The sequence below is a fragment of the Callithrix jacchus genome, chromosome 10 (genome assembly GCF_049354715.1).
Source record: "Callithrix jacchus isolate 240 chromosome 10, calJac240_pri, whole genome shotgun sequence".
NCBI lineage: Eukaryota > Metazoa > Chordata > Mammalia > Primates > Cebidae > Callithrix > Callithrix jacchus.
The window spans coordinates 114,139,248-114,160,464 of NC_133511.1; the positions used below are offsets into that span (position 1 = coordinate 114,139,248).

Here is a 21,217-nt window from a genome sequence, read left to right on the forward strand (position 1 = left end):
ATCAATCTGTGAGTGAACATTTGTTTTTAATATGCAGAACTCAGAATTCAGAAACCGACCCAGAACCGCACAGCTTCATGGAAACTGAACAACTGGCTCTTGAATGTTGACTGGGTAAACAACGAAATGAAGGCAGAAATAAAGAAGTTCTTCGAAACCAATGAGAATGAAGACACAACGTGCCAGAACCTCTGGGACACATTTAAAGCAGTCTCTAGAGGAAAGTATATAGCAGTTAGAATAAGTATTTCTTGAAAGTTATTATTTACCACATAATGTTGCTCAAAAAATATGTTTATTAATACAAACCACAAATAACTGAAATGGATTCTTTGATAAACTGAGCAAAAGCAAATACACAGAGCTATTAGTAAAGTCTGAAGAACAGTGAAGAAACACAGGCTCTTAGATTATTTATATATTTATTTGCATAGTAATTTTCAGGGCATGTAATTTATAAGTTTTCAAGGAAAGCTCTGTTCTCAATTACTAGATATAAAGATGGGAGAGAGAAGAAAAGGGAATCGAAGAGACATAGACATTTGCTAATATTTGGATATTCAATAATTCAATTATAAAGATTGGTCAAAATGAACAAGAAAAAGAGAATGACACACAACTTTAAATAGAGTAGGAAAACAAAAATCAATGCATAAAATGTAATTAAATCAGTTTTTAAAAGGTAAAAAAGAAATATAAACTGAATTGTAAAGAAACATAAATTTTCAAATCTCTTGGAAAGCAAATATCAAATTTACTCTAATTTACAGGATAAAATTATGTGAGGCTTATTCCCTACATTCATGTAGGTTCATGCATTAGATATAATGATGTTTATATGGTGTTACATTATTTTTACTCTCCATCACATTTCCAGAATTCTAGTATGTTAACAATCCCCATATTAGTTAAATATATTAATAAATAAATCTAATTAATTAAACTCTTTACAATAAAATAAATATAAAAACACCACATATAGGATTTACAGTTTTAAAATAACTTAGACTTAACTCTTTTCTCTACTTCCACATTTAGATGACCAGAAAAGACATGGCTCACATCAATTGCACCCAGGTAGCAGAGTTTATTCTTGCAGGCCTCACAGATCATCAGGAGTTGAAGATGCCCCTCTTTGTGCTATTTTTATCCATCTACTTCTTCACAGTAGTAGGCAACTTGGGTTTGATCCTACTCATTAGAGCAGATTCAAGGCTCAACACACCAATGTACTTCTTTCTTAGCAACCTAGCCTTTGTAGATTTCTGTTACTCTTCCGTCATTATACCCAAAATGCTTGGGACTTTCTTGTACAAACAAAATGTGATATCCTTCAATGCATGTGCTGCTCAACTGTGCTGCTTTCTCACCTTCATGATATCGGAGTGCTTGCTACTGGCTTCCATGGCCTATGACCGGTATGTGGCCATTTGTAACCCTCTATTGTATATGGTTGTAATGTCTCCAGGAATCTGCATTCAACTTGTAGCAGTTCCTTATAGCTACAGCTTCCTGATGGCACTGTTTCACACCATCCTCACCTTCCGCCTCTCCTATTGCCACTCCAACATTGTCAACCATTTCTATTGTGATGACGTGCCTCTCCTCAGACTAACCTGCTCAGACACTCACTTAAAACAGCTATGGATTTTGGCCTGTGCTGGTATCACATTCATCTGCTCTGTTCTGGTTGTCTTTGTCTCCTACATGTTCATTATTTTTGCCATCCTGAGGATGAGCTCAGCTGAGGGAAGACACAAAGCCTTCTCCACGTGTAGCTCTCACATGCTAGCAGTCACCATATTCTACGGCACCTTGATCTTTATGTATTTACAACCAAGCTCAAGCCATTCTCTTGACACCGACAAGATGGCCTCTGTCTTCTACACAGTGATCATTCCCATGCTGAACCCATTCATTTACAGTCTCAGGAACAAAGATGTAAAAGATGCCCTGAAGAAAGTCATCATCAATAGAAACTACGCTTTTATGTTTCTGAAACTGAGAAAATGAGTTCAATAAACAAAAATGGGCATTCCTTCATAACTGGTTTTCCTCCCATATTAATAAAATTATTGGAGTACCTTGCTCTTAATTGGTAAGAAATAAAGATCTGTTTACTGAAATAACATTCTTTGCATTTTGTAAGTCCTTTTAACATAAAATCATATTTCATAAGAATTTACATCATTGCTCACAGAAAAAAATGTATTTTAAAAATGTATCGTCTCATCTAATAGTTATACAACTAGGTGCTGCCAAGAACAGAAAAAAATGAAGGCACTCTGAATGCCTAGTTTAGGATTATATGAATTCTTTAATACATTCCTAAGAGTGTTTTATAGTATATCTAAAATTAATTTTATAAATTAATTTATAAATTAATGATATTTAATTAAATTGCCTGCAACTGTAAAACAGTGGCTTTCCATAGAGGTAATTTTTCTCCCAGGGGAACATTTGGCAATGCCTAGACTTATTATTGATTTTCACCATGACAGGATATCATGAAGGAATGCTATTGCCCGAACCCAGGAGGCGGAGGTTGTGGTGAGCCGAGATCGCACCATTGCACTCCAGCCTGGGTAACAAGAGCAAAACTCCGTCTCAAAAAAAAAAATTTTTTTAGTTAGAAATTTAATTTCTGCTAAGTTAAATATATACATACACAAATGCACACACACAGACATGCATTAGTGATGATTGCTCTAAGGATTTATTTATTTTAACTTACAATCTACTTCAGATTAACACTAGCATAGCACTATGTAAATACATACGTACATACACACATATGCAATGTCTACTTATAAACCTCAGAACAGTATTATCATAATTGAATATGATATGTATGCGATTTTGTATCATTAAGATAAATTAAGGGGAGACAAGAAATATTCAATTGCATGTCATTTATATAAATGAAGAAGAGAATATGTATATACACTCTATATATACACAGATGTATAAGACTATGTCAGTAATATGACTTGATATGTCAATAAATATAAACATTGATTGACATATCTGCCATTTCCACTGTGCTTTATGTACTTCTGTGATTGAAATTCTCCTACAGAAGAATTTCCTGTCCTCTGAAAGACATTCTTTTGTACTTATTATAAGGCAGATTTGCTAGCAATGAATTATCTTAATCTAATTTACCCAGGTCAGTCTTTAAGTCACCTTTATTTCTGAAATATAATTTGGTGGGATATAGTAGTCCCTGTGTACAATTGTTTTCTTATAGCAGTTTGGACATGTCATCTCATCACATTCCACCTTTTCCTTGTAAGAAATCATCTGTTAAACTTATTGTGGTTTTCTATGGAATTCATCAACAACTTCCAAGATTTTTTGCTCTCGTTGCCTCTCAACACTTCGATTTTGATTAGCCTAAGGATTTCTTAGTGTTAATCTAACTTATGGCTGGTTGAGTTCCTTAGATCCACATGTTAATTTTTTTCTTCTCAAATTGGAGTTCTCAATAATTTATTATTCAAGTATTTTCCCCTTTTTCTCCCTTCCTTTCTTCTGAGAGTCCCACTTTTTTTTAACTGGTACATTTGATGTGGCACACTTTATTGGTAACACTTTCTGGTGCCCTAGAAGTCTCCAGAGCTTTCTTTGTTTTTTCTGTAATATTCTTCTCTATTTTGTAGACTAGACAAATTTCGTTTACCTATTTTTAATTTTACTAATTCTGTCTTCAACGTTATCACTATTCTGTTTGGTCTAACACGTTTTATTTCAGTTATTGTATTTTCATCTCCAAATTTTCTACCTAGTTCTTTAAAAAAGTATATATTTTAAAAATTTCCCCATTTGGTAAGATATTGTTTTCATACTTTAACTTCATATGCATGGTCTCTTTTGTTTTCTTTAACACTTTTATAACAGAGATTTTGCAGTTTTTTTATAGAAAGACCAACAGCTAGAATTCCCTTGGTGAAAGTTTCTGTTGATTATTTTCTTTTCTCCATCAATGGAACTGAATTTCCTAATTCTTTGTTCCTAATTTTTGTCAAAATTGGACGTTTTACATTAGTATCAACTACAGCAGTCATACTACACACACACACACACACACACACACACACGCACACATTCTCACACACATACATACATACACCATGGGTTTGTTGGTTTTGCCCAGTCCTTTTTATATCGTTATAATTTTTATTGATGGCATTTGTTTTCTTAGTGACTTTTTAAACTAATTCTGTAAAATCTGTATTTCCTGTAGTGTGTGGTCACTGGGCTGTTCTGCTAAGTTAGCTAAGGAACCAGCTAATGGTTGGATCCCAGGGTTTGTATCGAATGTCTTATTGGGCTTCTCATTTATGTCTTTTCAGCTGACTGTGTGTAAACTCAGTTGTGATTTTATGTTCTGTCTATAAAAGACATATTTGGGGAATCTTGTCCATTTTCATTTTCAGATAGCAGAAAATATACTATATTTGGAGAAAAAAGTGATTTTATGATTGCTTTCCACCCCTTGTCTTCCCTATCACACTCCCCCAACAAAGCCTTTTGGATTGTAGAGGATTATTTTGTTTTTGCTTTCTCAGAGACGCTCTCTTATTCAACTCATGCTACAGTAAAATAAACAACAAAAACCACAACAACAAAAACCTCACAACTTAGACAGGGTGGCCTAAATGACAGAAATTTATTTTCTGACAGTTCTGAAGAAGTCCAAGATCAAGATTCTTTCTGATTCAGTTCCTAGTTAGATCTCTCTTCATGACTTGCAGTCAGTCACCATCTTGCTGTGTGCTCACATAACCTTTTGTTTGTGAGCTTACGAGAGAGAGAGAGAGAGAGAGAGAGAGAGTGATCAAGCATACACTTTAGTGTCTCTTCTTATAAAGGCACTAACCCCATCATGAGGACCCCTCCCTCATAAAGTTATCTAATCTTAATTTCCTCCCAAAGGTGTTGTCTCCAAATATCATCACAATGGGAGTTTGGAGCTTCAACATATTAATTCTGAGAGATACAATTCAGTTCCTAGCAGATGCATTGTTCTGTAGTAAGTATTAAAACAATGTTCTTCTCTTGCTATGGCCACAGATTGGCTAATAAAATAATTTGGAAGACTACTCTGTAGACCAGGGAACTACAAAATTAAGTAATAACAGAGAACAACATCCTTAAAAAAGACAAAAATATTTCATGAGCATTTCAAAGAATAAGCCAAAGAGAGAGTATCATGTATTAAGTTATTGTGGAATAGGTTACTGGAGTTGTATATTAGTTCTTTGAAAGATATGTTGTAAAAATTTTTGCAAGTTGATTTTTATCTTTCTTTTAAAGATAAATCTAAACCCTATCACTGAGCAACAACAACAAAAGGAAAATAATACAAATAAATAAATAAGCAATAAGAACAACAATATGAACAATTAAAACATGAATAGATAGCATTATAAAGTATATTATACGTTATATAATAGCATTGTTATTAACTATTAAATAGCATTGTTAATAATAAAATTATTGATAAATGTCATTCCAAAAATAAGAACATTGAAGCAATAATGTCATGCTAAAATAGAGCTATAGATCTTTGGTCCTCAAAGCCAGATAATAATGTTAATTTATCTCTAGCCTGCTTTGGAATCCCTTGGGTTATTAACTATTTTTCTGATACTTTTACTTGCATCATTCTTCTGAGATCCTATGGGACAGAGTCACTCTATATTCTGTTGCTGCCCAAACCCACTTGGAGAAGAAATAGGAACACCCTTTATGCAAGTAAGTTTAAATAATTTATTTCAAAATGAAGATCAAGATAAGCATTTAAAAAATGAAGTACCATAGAATATAATGAACTTTAGAATATAACATTTGAGATGGTATTTTCTGAAATAAGGCTACTGTTTCCTATAATCTTATTTCAGTTATATATGTATGTGTTATATAAAATATATTTCTTATTGGTGTGAGATGGAAAGAAATGGTTTGGGAATACCAAGATAAAATTTATTAGGCTGCTTGGAAAATTTGGAGAGTTAATTGACTGGATTGCAATTTATGTCAACCATGTCCTTCCTGTTTTTGCCCAAATGAAAAGTGAGCATATCAAAACGAAGCCATCAATATATCACTTAATATGTTTGTTATAAGCAAAGAACATTATTTGTGAACCAGTGAAATAAATATTGAAAGGTTATTGTAAAATTTTAATTATTAATTTCCCATTACCAAACATCCAGAAGGGGCTAGCAAAAGCGCATATAAAGACTGGGGAACATGTTAGGACGTGCTGTATTTGAGGACTGCAAAATAATTTTTCTAATTGATCACTGGGTGTTGGTAGTGGCAGAGGGAAGAGATGTACCTGGAATTTTGATGGCAAACATCATGGGCTATATTGTAAAAGGTCATGCATAATTTCTTTTCAAATATAATGTATACTCTATCTTTAAGATGATAAAGTGGTAATTTTAGGTGAGATAATAAACTTCTTATAGTTGTCAAACAGCGCAGGCTTACCTGAAATCTCTGGAAGTAGAAACTAAATTTTCAATCAAATTGTTGCTTATCTCAAAACAAAATGTGTATATTTGTATGAAAACCAAAAAGTCTTTAAAAACTTTGATAATACACCTACATCATGTAACAGTAAGCAGCAGCAGCAGCAATGATCAATATTATCTGTGGTTATCTTCTTCAGAGAAAGGGGTAGAAACATACATGCATACATACTCAAAAATTTTTTATTTTTTATTCCCACGTCCATAATTTATAAAGAACATTTAACATTTCCTGATATATTCACCTTCTGTTTCCTGAGATGATAAAATATATAAATTATTTTGTTAATTTATTATTTGCTGAGATTATGTTTCAGGAACTAAAATTTTAGGACACTTTTCTCTCTATATTCAATTTAAAAGACACATAACATGTAAAGGTTTAACTATACCTATCTACTTCCATCAGTTAAGGATTTTCCATGTGTTTTTACTATTTTTGTTTTTTATTTCCTCAGACTTCTCTACGTACAAGTACTAGAGGTATATTACCTTGACCCATAGCACTACCTACCCAGCTGTCAATGAATTTTAAAATGGATTATGCTAACTTCTACATGCATATAACTTTTAATATATCAGGGAAGCAAGTTTTATGGTTTAACATTTTTTCACTTGATCTTAGCCAAAAGGCTGAGAAGGGATGGTTTAACATTGTTTCAAATTTAAAATATATTTATACTTGTTATGGGCTGGAGATAACTTTCTTTTGATAGTAACAAGATCATTTTAGATAGAAAAATAACACCTTTTATAGATTAGAAACTTAAAGAAAAAACTGAATTTTTGATGTGCCAATGTTTATGTAACTAGAGAATGACAGAAAAAATTCTAGGTCTCCCAATTTTATCTAGAGTTCTTTCTCCTGCTTGACTGAAATGTCAATAAAATGCCATTTTCAATAGTTATCTGCCATTAATGTGCAATTATTTATTACAAAGTTGCCAAGTTCATCAAAATTCAGTAATTTACTTTCTCATAGCCATAATGACAAATTCACATTTACTCTTTAAGGGTAATTGAATACTATTCAGCCATACACACACAAAAAAATGAAATTGTATCTTTTGCAGCAACATGGATGAAAATGGATGCCACTATCTTAAGTGAGGTAGCTCAGAAAGTAAAATATCACATGTTCTCACTTATAAGTGGGAGCTAAATAATATGTACACAGGGACATAGTGTGTAAAGTAAGATTGGGAGGGGAGTGACAATGAAAAATTACTGACGGGGTAAAATGTATGTCATTTAAGTGATGGTTACACTAAAAGCTCAGACTTCATAGCTGTGCAATAGAGCCATTTACAAAACCACACTAGAACCCCTTAAACTCACATACACGGAAAAATGGAAGGAGATTTAACTCTTATATTTCAGCAAAAAGCCAAAAAAAAGCTTGAATAACTTGACTAAGAGGTGCAATGACTATTGCATGACATTGCTATAATTAAAAATATAATCTCATATTTTAATACTGTATCATATTGCCTCTTTACTATGAAAGGTCATTATCAATACTATGAAATATTATGAAATAATGTAGCACTAGGAGAAAAAAATCAGTATGCATCAGCCAACTGTCATGTAAGACTATAATTGATGATGAAAAGAAAGCCTATTGGTTTAAAGAGTTAGGATGGAGGATTCATCTAACTGAGCAAGTATTTACTGAGGACGTACTGAATGCTTAGCACTGTGCTAGAAGCTCTAGAGGGAGAAAAGGCAGTAATATATATTTCTCCAAAAAAATCAAAATCCTTATGATTTTGATTTAATGTTAACAGACACTTAATTTGCAAACATATGTCTGTGTACACCTATTTGTTTTTATATATGTATGTTATAAACACAAATACACACAGATATATATCTATACACATATATATTTCCTTTTAATTGGAATACAGAATAAAAATGATTAGTCTAGGTACTAAGTACAAGGAAAAAGTGACACTTTATATCAGAAAAGTACTGAAAGAATTGTTCTGAAAATCCAGAGATATTGCCACTAGGAAATGTTGTTAAGTAAGCAGTGTATGTTTTCATTTTGGGTTGTTAACCTTCAGGTGGGGAAGGGCACTGAGCTAAACTGTCCTTATGAAACATTATCCAAATACTGAAAACGGTTAACTTTACACTCTAGGTATGTTCATACTAGATGGTGAATACAGTGCATATTTTAATGAAATATACAATCGTTAAAAAGATATTAATGCATTTTGGTAATCATTGTGGATCTGCGTGTCCACGTATCTACTTATGAGAGTATTGTTTTGAGTACATGATTTATGACATTTCACCACACCTTTCTCATAGTAAATTATGGCCAATAAATGATAAATAACATTATATATTGAAACACTATGCCAAGAGGTACTAAAACACTAAATAATGTAACACATGTGATCTATGTGTCAGGATTCCAAGAGGGAATATAACCTTTTTATTTAGCATAAGCTAAAAGTGAATTAGCATACTTTGAAAGTAATTACTTTAAAAATAGTTGCTCAATAAAAATCTTAAATTAATGCAAATAAATAAATAGATCCATAATCTGAAGTTGCTTTAAAGTAATTTAAGGAAGAGCTGTAGTACATAAGAGCCATTAGTTGAAAAGAAAATTAGAAAATATGAGTTCTTACTTTATTTGTATATGTATACCAAGTCTAATTTCCAGTGTGGATAATAAAATTTATGTATTTCTCAGAGTTGTTTTAAATTTTTTATATAAAGGGAAAGAGAGCAAGAGAGATCACATGTTACATTTGAGATTTAGTAGCAAAAATATTTATATATGTTATGCTGTCCCAATCCAAACTTTATAATGATGTTTACATTTCAATTATGAACAAAGTCCAAAATAATAGGCAATTAATTAAATAATAGGTAAACATTATGATATCATATTAAAAACGTAAAAAATATAAAAATATGCCACTTAAAATGGTTTAATAACAAAATATAGTTAATATAAAAATAATTCAAATTATACAGCTATCCCTTGGTATCCATGGGGGATTGATTCCAGGACTCCCAGAGATACCAAAAATCATAGATGCTTATTAAGTCCCTTATATAAAATGACATAGCATGCATATAAACTAAACATATTTCCTGTATACTTTAAATTATCTTTAGAACACTTACAATGCTTGATACAATGTAAATGTTATGGAAACTGTTATACTGAATCCCTTAGGAAGATATGACAAGCAAAAAACTCAGTACTTGTTCAAACACACACACACGCACGCACACACACACACACACACAGTATACATATATATAAATACATATACTTTTATACATATACATATATACATATGTGTGTGTATATATATATATATATTACTATATACTTTTGATCTTAGGTTGGTTGAAGCCACAGATGTGAAACACAAAAATATGAAGGGCTGATTGTATATGTTTTAAAATATATGACAAAGAGGCAGGACCCAGATAAATTGATGTAAATCGTTTGAAAAGCAAATGCCTCTTTATTTTAATTAGGCAAAAATTTTTTTTAAACGTGTAAGTATTCATTGTATTTGGTCAGGTAAGTTAATGCTTTACATATAAAAATCTTTCTGCAACTATATATCAAGAAACACTTGAGAGATAATTTAGGCATGCAATGATGGAATAAATTTAACATATTACAAACATAATAGTGAGGTTCATGGACTCCTGTGTCAGAAAAACACATTTACATTCTACTTACTTCAGGTACTTAACCTCTCTGTGACTTATTTCCCTAATTTTTAAGATGGGCACAACAAAAAATGAAATAAACAAACACCTATGAAGCATACTGTTGTGGCTCTTCAGTATTTGGATTATTAAAACAATTATGAAGCTTGTGTAGAAAGCTACAGCAATCTCTCTATGGTAAGTAATGAATGAACAATAAAATAATAGAGCATTATATATGTCAGTATTGCAGCAATGTGTAGTTTCTGTTGTGGAGATACAATGACAAATATGTCAGAGTGACGTCATTAGACAAGATTTGTTTTCCTTTATGCTTGATGTTAGCATTTTCCAATAAATGTTAAATGTCAATAATTGTTTTAAACATTTAAAAATTACTGCTAAATTTTAAATAAAATAGTGTACAGAACTTCAAACAGATTTTGAGCCAATGTGGATCAAAGCTATACTACTACTATAGCTCTTAGCTTTATAAATATAACTTCTTTGTGCAGAGAGAAATATGTGTTCCCACAAAATATCTTCTTTTCCTTTCATCCTATTTCATCCCCACACCCCAAGTGAGATAATAATTTTAATACTAAATTCCCACTTACATATTAACAATAAAATTGATTGTAAGGATATTAAGGTGTTAAAACAATTTGCACTAATGTTAAGCTTGAGTAAACTCTCTTTTTATCCAGACCACCTCAAGAGATATGACTCAGATCAATTGCACCCAGGTGACAGAGTTTATTCTTGTGGGCCTCACAGATCGTCAGGAGTTGAAGATGCCCCTCTTTGTGCTATTCTTATTCATCTACTTCTTCACGGTAGTAGGCAACCTAGGTTTGATCCTACTCATTAGAGCAGATGAAAAACTCAACACACCAATGTACTTTTTTCTTAGTAACCTAGCCTTTGTTGATTTCTGTTACTCTTCTGTCATTACACCCAAAATGCTTGGGAATTTCTTGTACAAACAAAATATTATTTCGTTCAATGCATGTGCTGCTCAGTTGGGCTGTTTCCTGACCTTCATGACAGCTGAGTGCTTGCTACTGGCTTCCATGGCCTATGACCGGTATGTGGCCATTTGTAACCCTCTGACATATACACTGCTAATGTCCCCAGGAATCTGCATTCAGCTTGTGGCTGCTCCCTATAGCTACAGCATCTTGGTTGCACTGTTTCATACCATCCTCACCTTCCGCCTCTCCTATTGCCACTCCAATATTGTCAACCATTTCTATTGTGATGACATGCCTCTCCTCAGGCTAACTTGCTCAGACACTAGCTCCAAACAGCTATGGATCTTTGTCTGTGCTGGTATCATGTTCATTTCCTCCCTTCTGATTGTCTTTGTCTCTTATATGTTCATCATTTCTGCCATCCTGAGAATGCGCTCAGCTGAGGGAAGACAGAAGGCTTTCTCAACGTGTGGCTCCCACATGCTGGCAGTCACCGTATTCTATGGGACCCTGATTTTTATGTACTTACAGCCTAACTCTAACCATGCCCTGGACACAGACAAGATGGCCTCTGTCTTCTACACAGTGATCATTCCCATGTTGAATCCTCTGATCTACAGCCTTCGGAATAAGGAGGTGAAAGAAGCTCTGAAGAAAGTCATCATTAATAAAAACCAGAATTTTGTGTTTATTAAATTAGGAAAGTGACTTGAATAAGTAAAAATGGACTTTTGTTATGGTATGATTTTTTTTCCATAAAATCATATATTAGCAGAATGGCTATTTCTCAATATGTGATCTATCTATATATACATATTTTTGGTGTGTAATACAATTTTCTAGAGAATTTCTCTTAGAATGTCTGGTGTAAAAGTAACTATAATAATTTACACTGCTTCTTTTATTTTTCAAATGAAAAATATATTAAAATTGTTAATTGTGTTGCATAATATTTTATACCAATTTTCTCATTTCTCAAATGAAGGGTCCATAAAAAGTCATCATCAATATACATAATTAGTTATTACATCTTGTTCAGAGCACAGACAAAAGTTAACTCTTCTCATCCATCTCCGGTTCAGGATTCTGAAGCTATATTTACAATATCCCAATATTAGATGATGTGAAGGATAAAGACACATCATCTAAAAATTTTCTTTCTCAATTCCTAAAAGATATGACAATATAAAAATGTCCCATATTTATACATTTAATATATTATCTTTATTATACAGAGTACTGTTTTCTAACCTCCCCTATGGCACTGATCGAACATGCCTTCTAGTTCCTGGAAGTCTTGTTCTGTCTCTGAAGACTAATTCTCTAAGATAATGCTTTTCTTATGCCTACAAGATCCCATTATACTTTTTCCCAAAATGTGAAAAGTGTAACTCAGGGATAGAATTCTGGAGGGAGTAGGGGAGGGCATTATAATTCAAACAAACATATTCACAGTAATTGAATCATCATAAATCATTTTACCAGTAACAAGGATTATATGAAGTTGTGTTTGGCAAAGCTCAGGTAAGCTGGTCATTATTTATTAAGGTATAGCTTATAACACAATGAACCCAGTAGGCAATACAGCTAAGTGAATAAGCACATGGCTTATAGTCAAAGAACATGGTTAGATTCCAAGCATGGCATTGTGCTCCATATGTGCTCTTACCAGTTTATTCATCAGATAAATGAGAATACTGTTACTCAGTTTAGAGACTTTTTGAGGACTAAGCAACATGGAAAGGGGTAATAGCTCATGGTAGACGCTTGTATATCATTTCCCTTCCTTCTATAAACCTGCTAACTTGAATGCTAGCCTACTAATTATAACTCACATGAACTTGAGGGAGCAATTTATAAGTGAGGATTATTAACAACTCAGCTGATAAATTGATAAATGTGATAGAGGGAGTATGTGTAAAAATCTTAAAGTATTTTTTTAATTTTTATTTAAAGTCATGGGTAGAAGTGCAGGTTTGTTATATATGTAAACTGTGTCATGGAGGTTTGTTGAATAGATTTTTTCATCACCTAGGTATTCAGCCTAGTACCCATTAGTTATTTTTCCTGATTGAGTCCTTCCTCCAGCTTCCAGCCTCCGAAGGGCCCCAATATGTTTCGTTCTCCTCTGTGTGTTTATGTGTTCCCATCATTTAGCTTAAGAAACGTTTGATTTTGTGACTCATGCCTATCATTTAATATTTTTGCTTCACTCTTTTTCATCTATACCCTATTTCAATACTTAATGTCAGAAGACTAGAAAGATACTATTAATGCCCACTGAGAAGTCATCTTTTGGCCTGGTGTTCCCTTCCTCAGATACCTGTTGCCTCCTTCACTCCTGTGCCACAGTTAGTTCTGTACAGAAACAGAAAAAGGGCTTGTTATAAGAATAAGGGCTAATAAGAATGATGGAGCATCTTAGGAAATAAAGATTAGGGAAAGATTAATAAGGAAATCAAGATTAGGGAAATCATTGAAGGGCTAGGTAAGCTACAGCTCAAAGATGAGCAGAACAGATCATGAAGATCTTAGCCCTAAACAGCAATGCAAATGCCCCCAGGAAACTTGGCATAAATAAGAATCCCTGAGAAAACTCCTGTCCTAAGTATCAGGGAAGGGAGCACTGCAGTTTGTCACTGTTTCGGAGCTCCCATATCTTCTCTGTGTGCATTCACAACTGGCATTACATAAATGTTTTCTATTGACACAAAAATTATGAATTTAAAATTGAAAAACATAATGGCTTAAACAAACGCAATTTGTTATCTACCACGTGTTGTAGGACAGTTTCTGTACTGGGCTGTGCTTGGCTAATCTTGTCTGCATCCACTCATGAGTTTGTACTCAGCTTGTGTGTTACCTGGAAACAAGCTGACCTAAGATGTCCCCACCTGTGAAAACTGCTTTAGCAGCACATGACTTCTCATCTACCAACAGGTTAGCATGCATCTGTGGTCCTGGCAAAGGCAGAAGAGCAAGACAGGACGTTGAAATACACTACGCCTTTCTCAGGCCTACATTTGTGTCAAGTCTGTTATCAAAACATCAGCTATAAACAAGTCACATGACTGAGGTCAGAAGCAGAATACAGAAGTACTACACATTTATAGAAGAAGAGCATGATTACAGAGAAGCCTTTAACTGGGGCTGTTAATTCTACTAATTAGTCTACTGTGCCTGAAAAATGAGCTAGAGCAGCATTCCCAATTATGACGTATTAAGTCTCCGACATTCTTGTATGTTCATATTCAAAGCACTGGGTATATTCCTTTGGAAAAAAATCTGAAAAGGAGCTATTGCATTAACATGCTGTAGTTTAGGAAGGGCCTGCTTCAAGGAAATTCAGTTCTCATTTCAATAAAATGTTTTATTATTATAAGTTCTGAGGTACATGTGCAGAACGTGCAGGTTTGTTACATAGGTATACACGTGCCATGGTGGTTGACTGCATCAATCACCCTGTCATCTACATTAGGTATTTCTCCTAATGCTATCCCTCCCCTAAAACCCACCCCCTGCTATCCCTCCCCTATCTCCCCACTCCTCAACAGGAACTGGTGTGTGATGGTTCTCTCCCTGTGTCCATGTGTTCTCTTTAATCTATGTTTGGACTTAGTTATGAAAAAATCCTAAGGAAAAAAATGTTCATTGTGACTTGTGTTATTAGTTTTTTTTTTCTCGCTAGCTCTGTATTTTGTCTAAATACACAAATGGAAAAAACATTTTTAAATACTATGCTTTATGTGTCCTCTACAACTATAGAATTATATACAATTATTAAACAACATCAACTGCCCACTCATCTAAACCCAGGAACACCACGACCCATAACCCATTATCGTAGAAACTGGGTTAAGTACCTCAGTTACAGCCTAACAAAGTATTGTAACCCAATACCAGTATTGCATCCACCTTGTTGTGGCCATTTCAGAATAACAACATTCCTACTGTTATTAGAGAACACAGGTCTGTAGGTCCACTCCATTCATACAGCCGCTACTGAGCCCCTAAAACACATACCAGTTCCCTCTATGCTAGTGCATTCCTTATTGCCCAAGCAAAGACACTGACTTCTGTGACTTCCTAAAAATATAGACAGGTAAGGAGTTTTTATTTCTACATAATAAATTCATCATCACACTCCTACATTTCTCAATTTTTTTCCTGTGTCTTCATTACTATGTGAGAGTATTTCTAGTTATCTGTTTCGTGTAATGTCAGGCATCTTTCAATATAGACTTTAAGGAGCCATCTTAGAGAATTTCTAGAACAAGCTTCAGCTATTATTAGCAAACGTTCTTTTAGATGAAGGAGTTCATCTATTTCTGTTGAATGACAGAAGCTAGGTGCCAATTAACTGTGGTTTGTATGCATTCTTCTCCTAGGGAGGACAACAAAATTTTTTTTTAAAAATTAATCCTTGCTGTTGAACTACAATGCCAATTATAACAATACATTGTGATATTAATCTCAGAAGGCAGATTTAAGTGTTATTAACTGGAAAAGTTATCTTTCACCTAAAACTTTATAAAATCTGTTGCTATATATGAGGCCCACAGCTCAACATTTATTTTAAATAAATTCATAATTGTAATCAAAAGCCGATGTAACAAAATTAAAGCAAGAGTAAGAAATAATCAAAGCAGATATAGCCATTAATCAAATTGTTTTCCCAAAAGAGATCATTAAAATATTTCTCGATTCCCTACTCATTTATTGACTAATCGCTGAAAGAGTACTCTACCATTTCAAGGGAAATAGTTTTGTCCCCAAACACTAAACATCAAATAATTGCCTGTTACTGAATAATCATTATGCTGTTTTACAATGTTTGTTTAACAAAAGTAACAATAAATAAAAAGTTTCCAGAGGGACCATAAAGAAAAAATAATACAAAGCTGTCTCATGTCCAGGTTATTTTAAATGTTACTGGCTTCACAAAGGTTGCTTTCCAGTGCAATGTACTATTTGGAGATTTATTGTTGAACTGAAAGACAGCGTTTTGAATATAGAAAGACATTAGGGAGTAGAAAAAACAGAAAACTCAAACTGTGTTGTGGGAAAGGCATCAAACATATGACTACTACTTCTATTCGCTTAATGTTTAACAGATAATTATTGATGATTTATTTATACTAGATACTACTAGAGGTAAGTAATTAAAATGGGTATAATTTAGGAATTAAAACTTGCTTGAAAAGAAGAGTTTCAAGTTTAGGGTGTGTTACAGAAATGTTAACAGTTGGTTGCAATATAGTGTGGTAAGTGCTATCTTAAAGCAATCAGTGGATGCAGAATAGTGTATATGAGAAGCACCAATTTTGGCCTAGAAGGTCATGAAAGCCTCTAGGAGGAAACGTTTAACAGAATAATTTAAAGTTAAGTAGAAGACAAATCAGGGATAGGTAATAATAGCCGAAGAAAAGTGTTCTGGGCACAGAAGGAAACCCATATAGATATGCAGATCATGTTTGAATAACTGCGATAGTTGATCATATCTGGAATGTGAAGGCCACATGCAGAATCCCGCAAGAGATGATTCTGGTCTGAGACTCATGGCCTAGGTTTTCCCTTTCCTTCCTTCCTTCCTTCCTTCCTTCCTTCCTTCCTTCCTTCCTTCCTTCCTTCCTTCCTTCCTCCCTCCCTCCCTCCCTCCCTCCCTCCCTTTCTTCCTTCCTCTCTCTCTCTCTCTTTCTTTCTTCTTTCTTTCTTTCTTTCTTTCTTTCTTTCTTTCTTTCTTTCTTTCTTTCTTTCTTTCTTTCTATTTCTTTCTTTCTTCTTTCTTTCTTCTTTCTTTCTCTCTCTCATTCTGTCACCAGGCTGGAGTGCAGTGGCTTGATCTTGGCTCACTGCAACTTCCACCTCCCAGGTTCTAGCAATTCTCGGCTTCAGCCTCCCAAGTAGCTGAGACTACAGGTGTGCACAAAGATGCCCAACTAATTTTTGTATTTTTTTTTTTTTGTAGAGATGGGTTTCACCATGTTGGCCAGGATGGTCTCGATCTCTTGACCTCGTTGTCTGCCAGCCTCGGCCTCCCAGAGTGCTGGGATTACAGGTGTGAGCCACTGTGTCTGGCCAGGGCCTAAGTTTTCAAGAAGTATGGTAGCCATGTTAAAAAAAAAAGAGAGAGAGAGAGAGAAAAGAAAAGAAGCCTCGGACTTTATCTTAAGGGCAATGGAGAAGGCATTAAGAGATTTAACCAGGAGAGCATTGGAATAAAGTTTGTATCTGTAAAGTTTATTTCAGCTGCGATGTAAGGAAGAGAGAGAAGGAGGAAAGACTGAGGGCAAGAATATGAGTCAGTTGTCAGTTACAATAAAGCAAAAAAACTAATTATTGTTGCATCAAGAGAAAAATGTAAGTTAACAGATTTTAAAAGCATGTTAGATATAACATTGTTAGTAACTGGAAACATGAAATATTGGTATAAGAAACAGGAATGCATAGTAAAAAATGATTGGTCCCTGATTTGAAAAACTGAGTGAATAATGTCACTATTCACTTAGAGAAAATATATACTCCAGGTCTTGAATATTAGGTTTAACATGCAGAGATGCCAAATAGAGAAAATAAATCTGAAATAGAAATATATGTGTCCATAGCCAGAATATAGATGCTTACTGGAGACATAGGCTTGAATAAAATCACTGAACAAGAAAAGTGTAAAGAAGAGAGCACGGGGGTTTAGAATCTGAAGTACATGTCACCTAAAGCATATATAATAGAAGCAGCACCTCCAAGGTACAAAATCAAAATAAACAACCTAGAGACTACTTTGTTTTGGAAATCTAAGGTGTATTAACAGAATCCAGTGTTGCTACTCTGCCAAAGAAAACTAGGCTGGATTGAATTTGGGGATAGTGAGGTCAATAGTGAAGTTGGTGAGGAGATTTGGTTTAATGGGAAAGGAAGGCAAATTGCACTTGATTAAGTTATGAGTATGATTGATAAACTAGAGGCCTGCTCTAAGATGTTTAACTGAGAAGTGAAAGTGACAGAAAAGAGTATTTTACCTGCCTTGAAGATCTGCAAGATACATGTAAAGCAACCTGAGACAATATAATTATGAAGGAGAACGGAGTTAACTTATCCTGTGCTCTGCTTGAGAAATGCAGGGAGCAATTTAATTCTGCCAGTTTTCAAGCAGTCAGAGACCAGTTTGGGTTTGAGAAAACGGTCTGTAGAATTGAGCTCTTCAAAACGCTGCCCAAATGCTATACACTTTGGACCATTTAGATATCTAAAGTTAAATCATGTTTTTCAGTCAGCTAATGCTTTTTATAATCTGTAAAATTGTTCAGAGGTGTGTACTCTTCCAGAAAGACAAAGCTAGAATATTTAAAAATCCTGTTATTCTTTAATATTAATATTAAATGTCAATTAAACAAAAAAACAGAGATAAGGAAAAAAATAAAATTTAAAAATTACTCCAACCTGGATGTCCAAAAAGATAAAGAGTGTTAATATTTTGATTTTGACTCTTTATATTAGATTGTCCTCATTTAATTTTGTTAATTTGTGATATCCTTGTGAACAAATATATCTGTGTATGATTTCATAAAATAAACTTATAATTTAGGAAATAATTTTATATATATTGTCACTATTACATTCTTAGCATTGCAATGTGTGCGATTTTTTGGGGGGTGGTTTCAAGAAAAGTACAACATAGATTTTGCTGTTGTATTAATTACAGTGTTTTATTTAAAATTCTTTTATTTTAAACTCCTTAATGAATTACATATCTTAGAATTTCTGTCTGAATCAAATTATGTGACTCTGAAAGCGTAAGGAAAATTTATGTATAATTCAAAGTACTTATCAGAACTTTAATTAAATTTAATATAATATCCTGGTAAGTCATGGCTATCTTCTCACATTTAATTGATCATTTCTTATAGCATCAAGATTATTCAGAAGGTGTGCTCTGGAGTTCATTTTAGAGGAATCCTGTATGTATTACATGGCAAAAGGCAATCATTCATCAGTGACTGACTTCATTCTCCTAGGGCTCACAGATAATCCGAAACTTCAAGTCCTTCTCTTTGGTGTATTCCTACTGATTTACTTAGTTACTGTTATGGGTAATCTTGGTTTAATTGTGCTAATCCAAATCAGTCCTCAGTTTCACACACCAATGTATTTTTTCCTTAGCCATCTGGCTTTTGTGGATTTTTATGGTACCTCTGCTATCACTCCAAACACCCTTGTCAACTCTTTGCGTGAAATTAAAAGCATGTCATTTTATGCATGTGCCACTCAAGTGTGTTGCTTTATCACATTTTCAGTTTGGGAATTACTGTTGCTCTCTGTCATGGCATATGATCGGTATGTTGCCATCTGCAACCCTTTACTCTACATAGTTCTCATGCCTAGGGGGCTCTGCATTAAAATGGTCACTAGCTCATATATTTACGGATTCACTGTGGGACTCATACAAGCAATGGCCACATTCCACATGTCTTTTTGTGACTCTAATGTGGTTAACCAGTTCTACTGTGATGATGTTCCTCTGATTGCTCTGGCTTGTTCAGATACACAAGTCAAGGAGTTAATGTTGTTCATTATTGCTGGGTTCAATGTTTTTTGTTCTCTTATCGTTGTTCTCGTCTCCTATGTTTTTATTGTCTTTGCTATCCTAAGGATCCACTCTGCTGCAGGAAGACAGAAAGCCTTTTCTACCTGTGCTTCTCACGTGTTTTCTATTTCCATATATTATGGGACCCTCAGTTTTATGTACCTACAGCCTAAGTCAAGCCATGCACTAGATAAAGACAAATTTGCCTCAGTATTCTATACAGTGGTGATTCCCATGCTAAATCCATTGATCTATAGCTTGAGGAATCAAGAGGTAAAAAATGCTATGAAAAAGATTATTAAAAAGATGTATTCTAGTAATCAACAGTAAAATCTGTTGGTACTAAAAGAAATGTTACATACAGAGTCAGGATATTTTGAATCAAGTCTTGTAAAATGCTAGTATATGTAGAAGTCTTTGTCCTATGGGGCTTATTTTCCTTGAAAATATGTATTTTTATTGCTTTGTCTTACAAATGATAAGCACTTTATAAATGTTCATTTTACTGTTGAACTGTAAAAGAGAGATAAGAATAATCTCTCTTTAACCATGAGATGTTTCAACATTAAATAGAAATAAAAAAGAAATTACCTTGAGATTTCAACTTTACCTTATTTCACTACAATATTGAGAATTTTAGGTTATCTTGAGAGACATGTACCATTATTATTATTGCATGTAATATTGCAAATACCAGGTAAGGTTTTCTTCCATAGCTGAACTGGGAGAAAAATAGCAAGATGCTTGGTTGAAAGATTTTGGTTTGAATATCCCTTACGAGTTAGATTATCCTTCACTTTACAATACCTTACAGATTTGATTGAATAGTTTTATGTGATCACTTAAGCATGATCCCTCACTGTTACCCTCACATTCAGCCAGCACATTTGCTGAACTGATGCATAAGCTATTTGTCCTGGTTGCTCTCCCTCCCCTCGTCCCCCACCCCACAACAAGTTCCATTGTGTGTTGTTCTTTTCCCTGTGTCCATGTGTTCTCATTGTTCAACTCCCACTTATGAGTGAAAACATGACATGTTTGGTTTTCTGTTCCTGCCTTAGTTAGCTGAGGATAATGGCTTCCAGCTTCATCCATGTCCCTGCAAGACATGATCTCATTTCTTTTTATGGCTACATAGTACACCATGGTGTACCACATTCTTTTTTATCCAGTCTATCATTGATGGTCATTTGGGTTGGTTCCATGTCTTTCATATTGTAAACAGCACTGCAATAAACATACGTATGCATGTGTCTTTATAGTAGAATAATTTATATTCCTTTGGGTAAATACCCAGTAATGGGATTGCTGGTTTTTCATGAGTTCATGATTACCACTGAACTTACGTCTTCTTAAAGACCAGTTGTTTATCCAGTATAGGTGCATAGCACTGATACCTAATGGGTTATCATAAATAATTTGACTTA

At 33.9% G+C, this 21,217-nt stretch overlaps 3 protein-coding genes across 3 annotated transcripts; all 3 read left to right on the top strand.

The window, feature by feature from the left end:
* The first annotated feature begins 1,053 nt into the window (after positions 1 to 1,053).
* LOC100407358 (olfactory receptor 8U8) lies at positions 1,054 to 2,054 on the top strand. Its single transcript, XM_002755263.7, has one exon. The coding sequence runs from the start codon at positions 1,054 to 1,056 to the stop codon at positions 2,011 to 2,013; it is 960 nt and encodes a 319-aa protein (XP_002755309.6). The 3' UTR covers positions 2,014 to 2,054.
* An 8,263-nt stretch (positions 2,055 to 10,317) lies between these two features.
* On the top strand, positions 10,318 to 12,161 carry LOC100412995 (olfactory receptor 8U9). Its single transcript, XM_009008121.6, has 2 exons — positions 10,318 to 10,433; positions 10,943 to 12,161. The coding sequence occupies exons 1-2, from the start codon at positions 10,431 to 10,433 to the stop codon at positions 11,915 to 11,917; spliced, it is 978 nt and encodes a 325-aa protein (XP_009006369.4). The 5' UTR covers positions 10,318 to 10,430; the 3' UTR covers positions 11,918 to 12,161.
* Positions 12,162 to 16,156: 3,995 nt separating this feature from the next.
* LOC100896532 (olfactory receptor 5AL1) lies at positions 16,157 to 20,386 on the top strand. Its single transcript, XM_009008199.5, has 2 exons — positions 16,157 to 16,363; positions 19,114 to 20,386. Exon 2 carries the CDS (start codon positions 19,167 to 19,169, stop codon positions 20,118 to 20,120), a length of 954 nt encoding a protein of 317 aa, XP_009006447.4. The 5' UTR covers positions 16,157 to 16,363; positions 19,114 to 19,166; the 3' UTR covers positions 20,121 to 20,386.
* The last annotated feature ends 831 nt before the right edge of the window (positions 20,387 to 21,217 follow it).

Bases quoted from the DNA above. Each gene is read 5' to 3' on its own strand.
- LOC100407358 (XM_002755263.7), top strand. From the start codon at position 1,054: ATGGCTCACATCAATTGCACCCAGGTAGCAGAGTTTATTCTTGCAGGC.
- LOC100896532 (XM_009008199.5), top strand. From the start codon at position 19,167: ATGTATTACATGGCAAAAGGCAATCATTCATCAGTGACTGACTTCATT.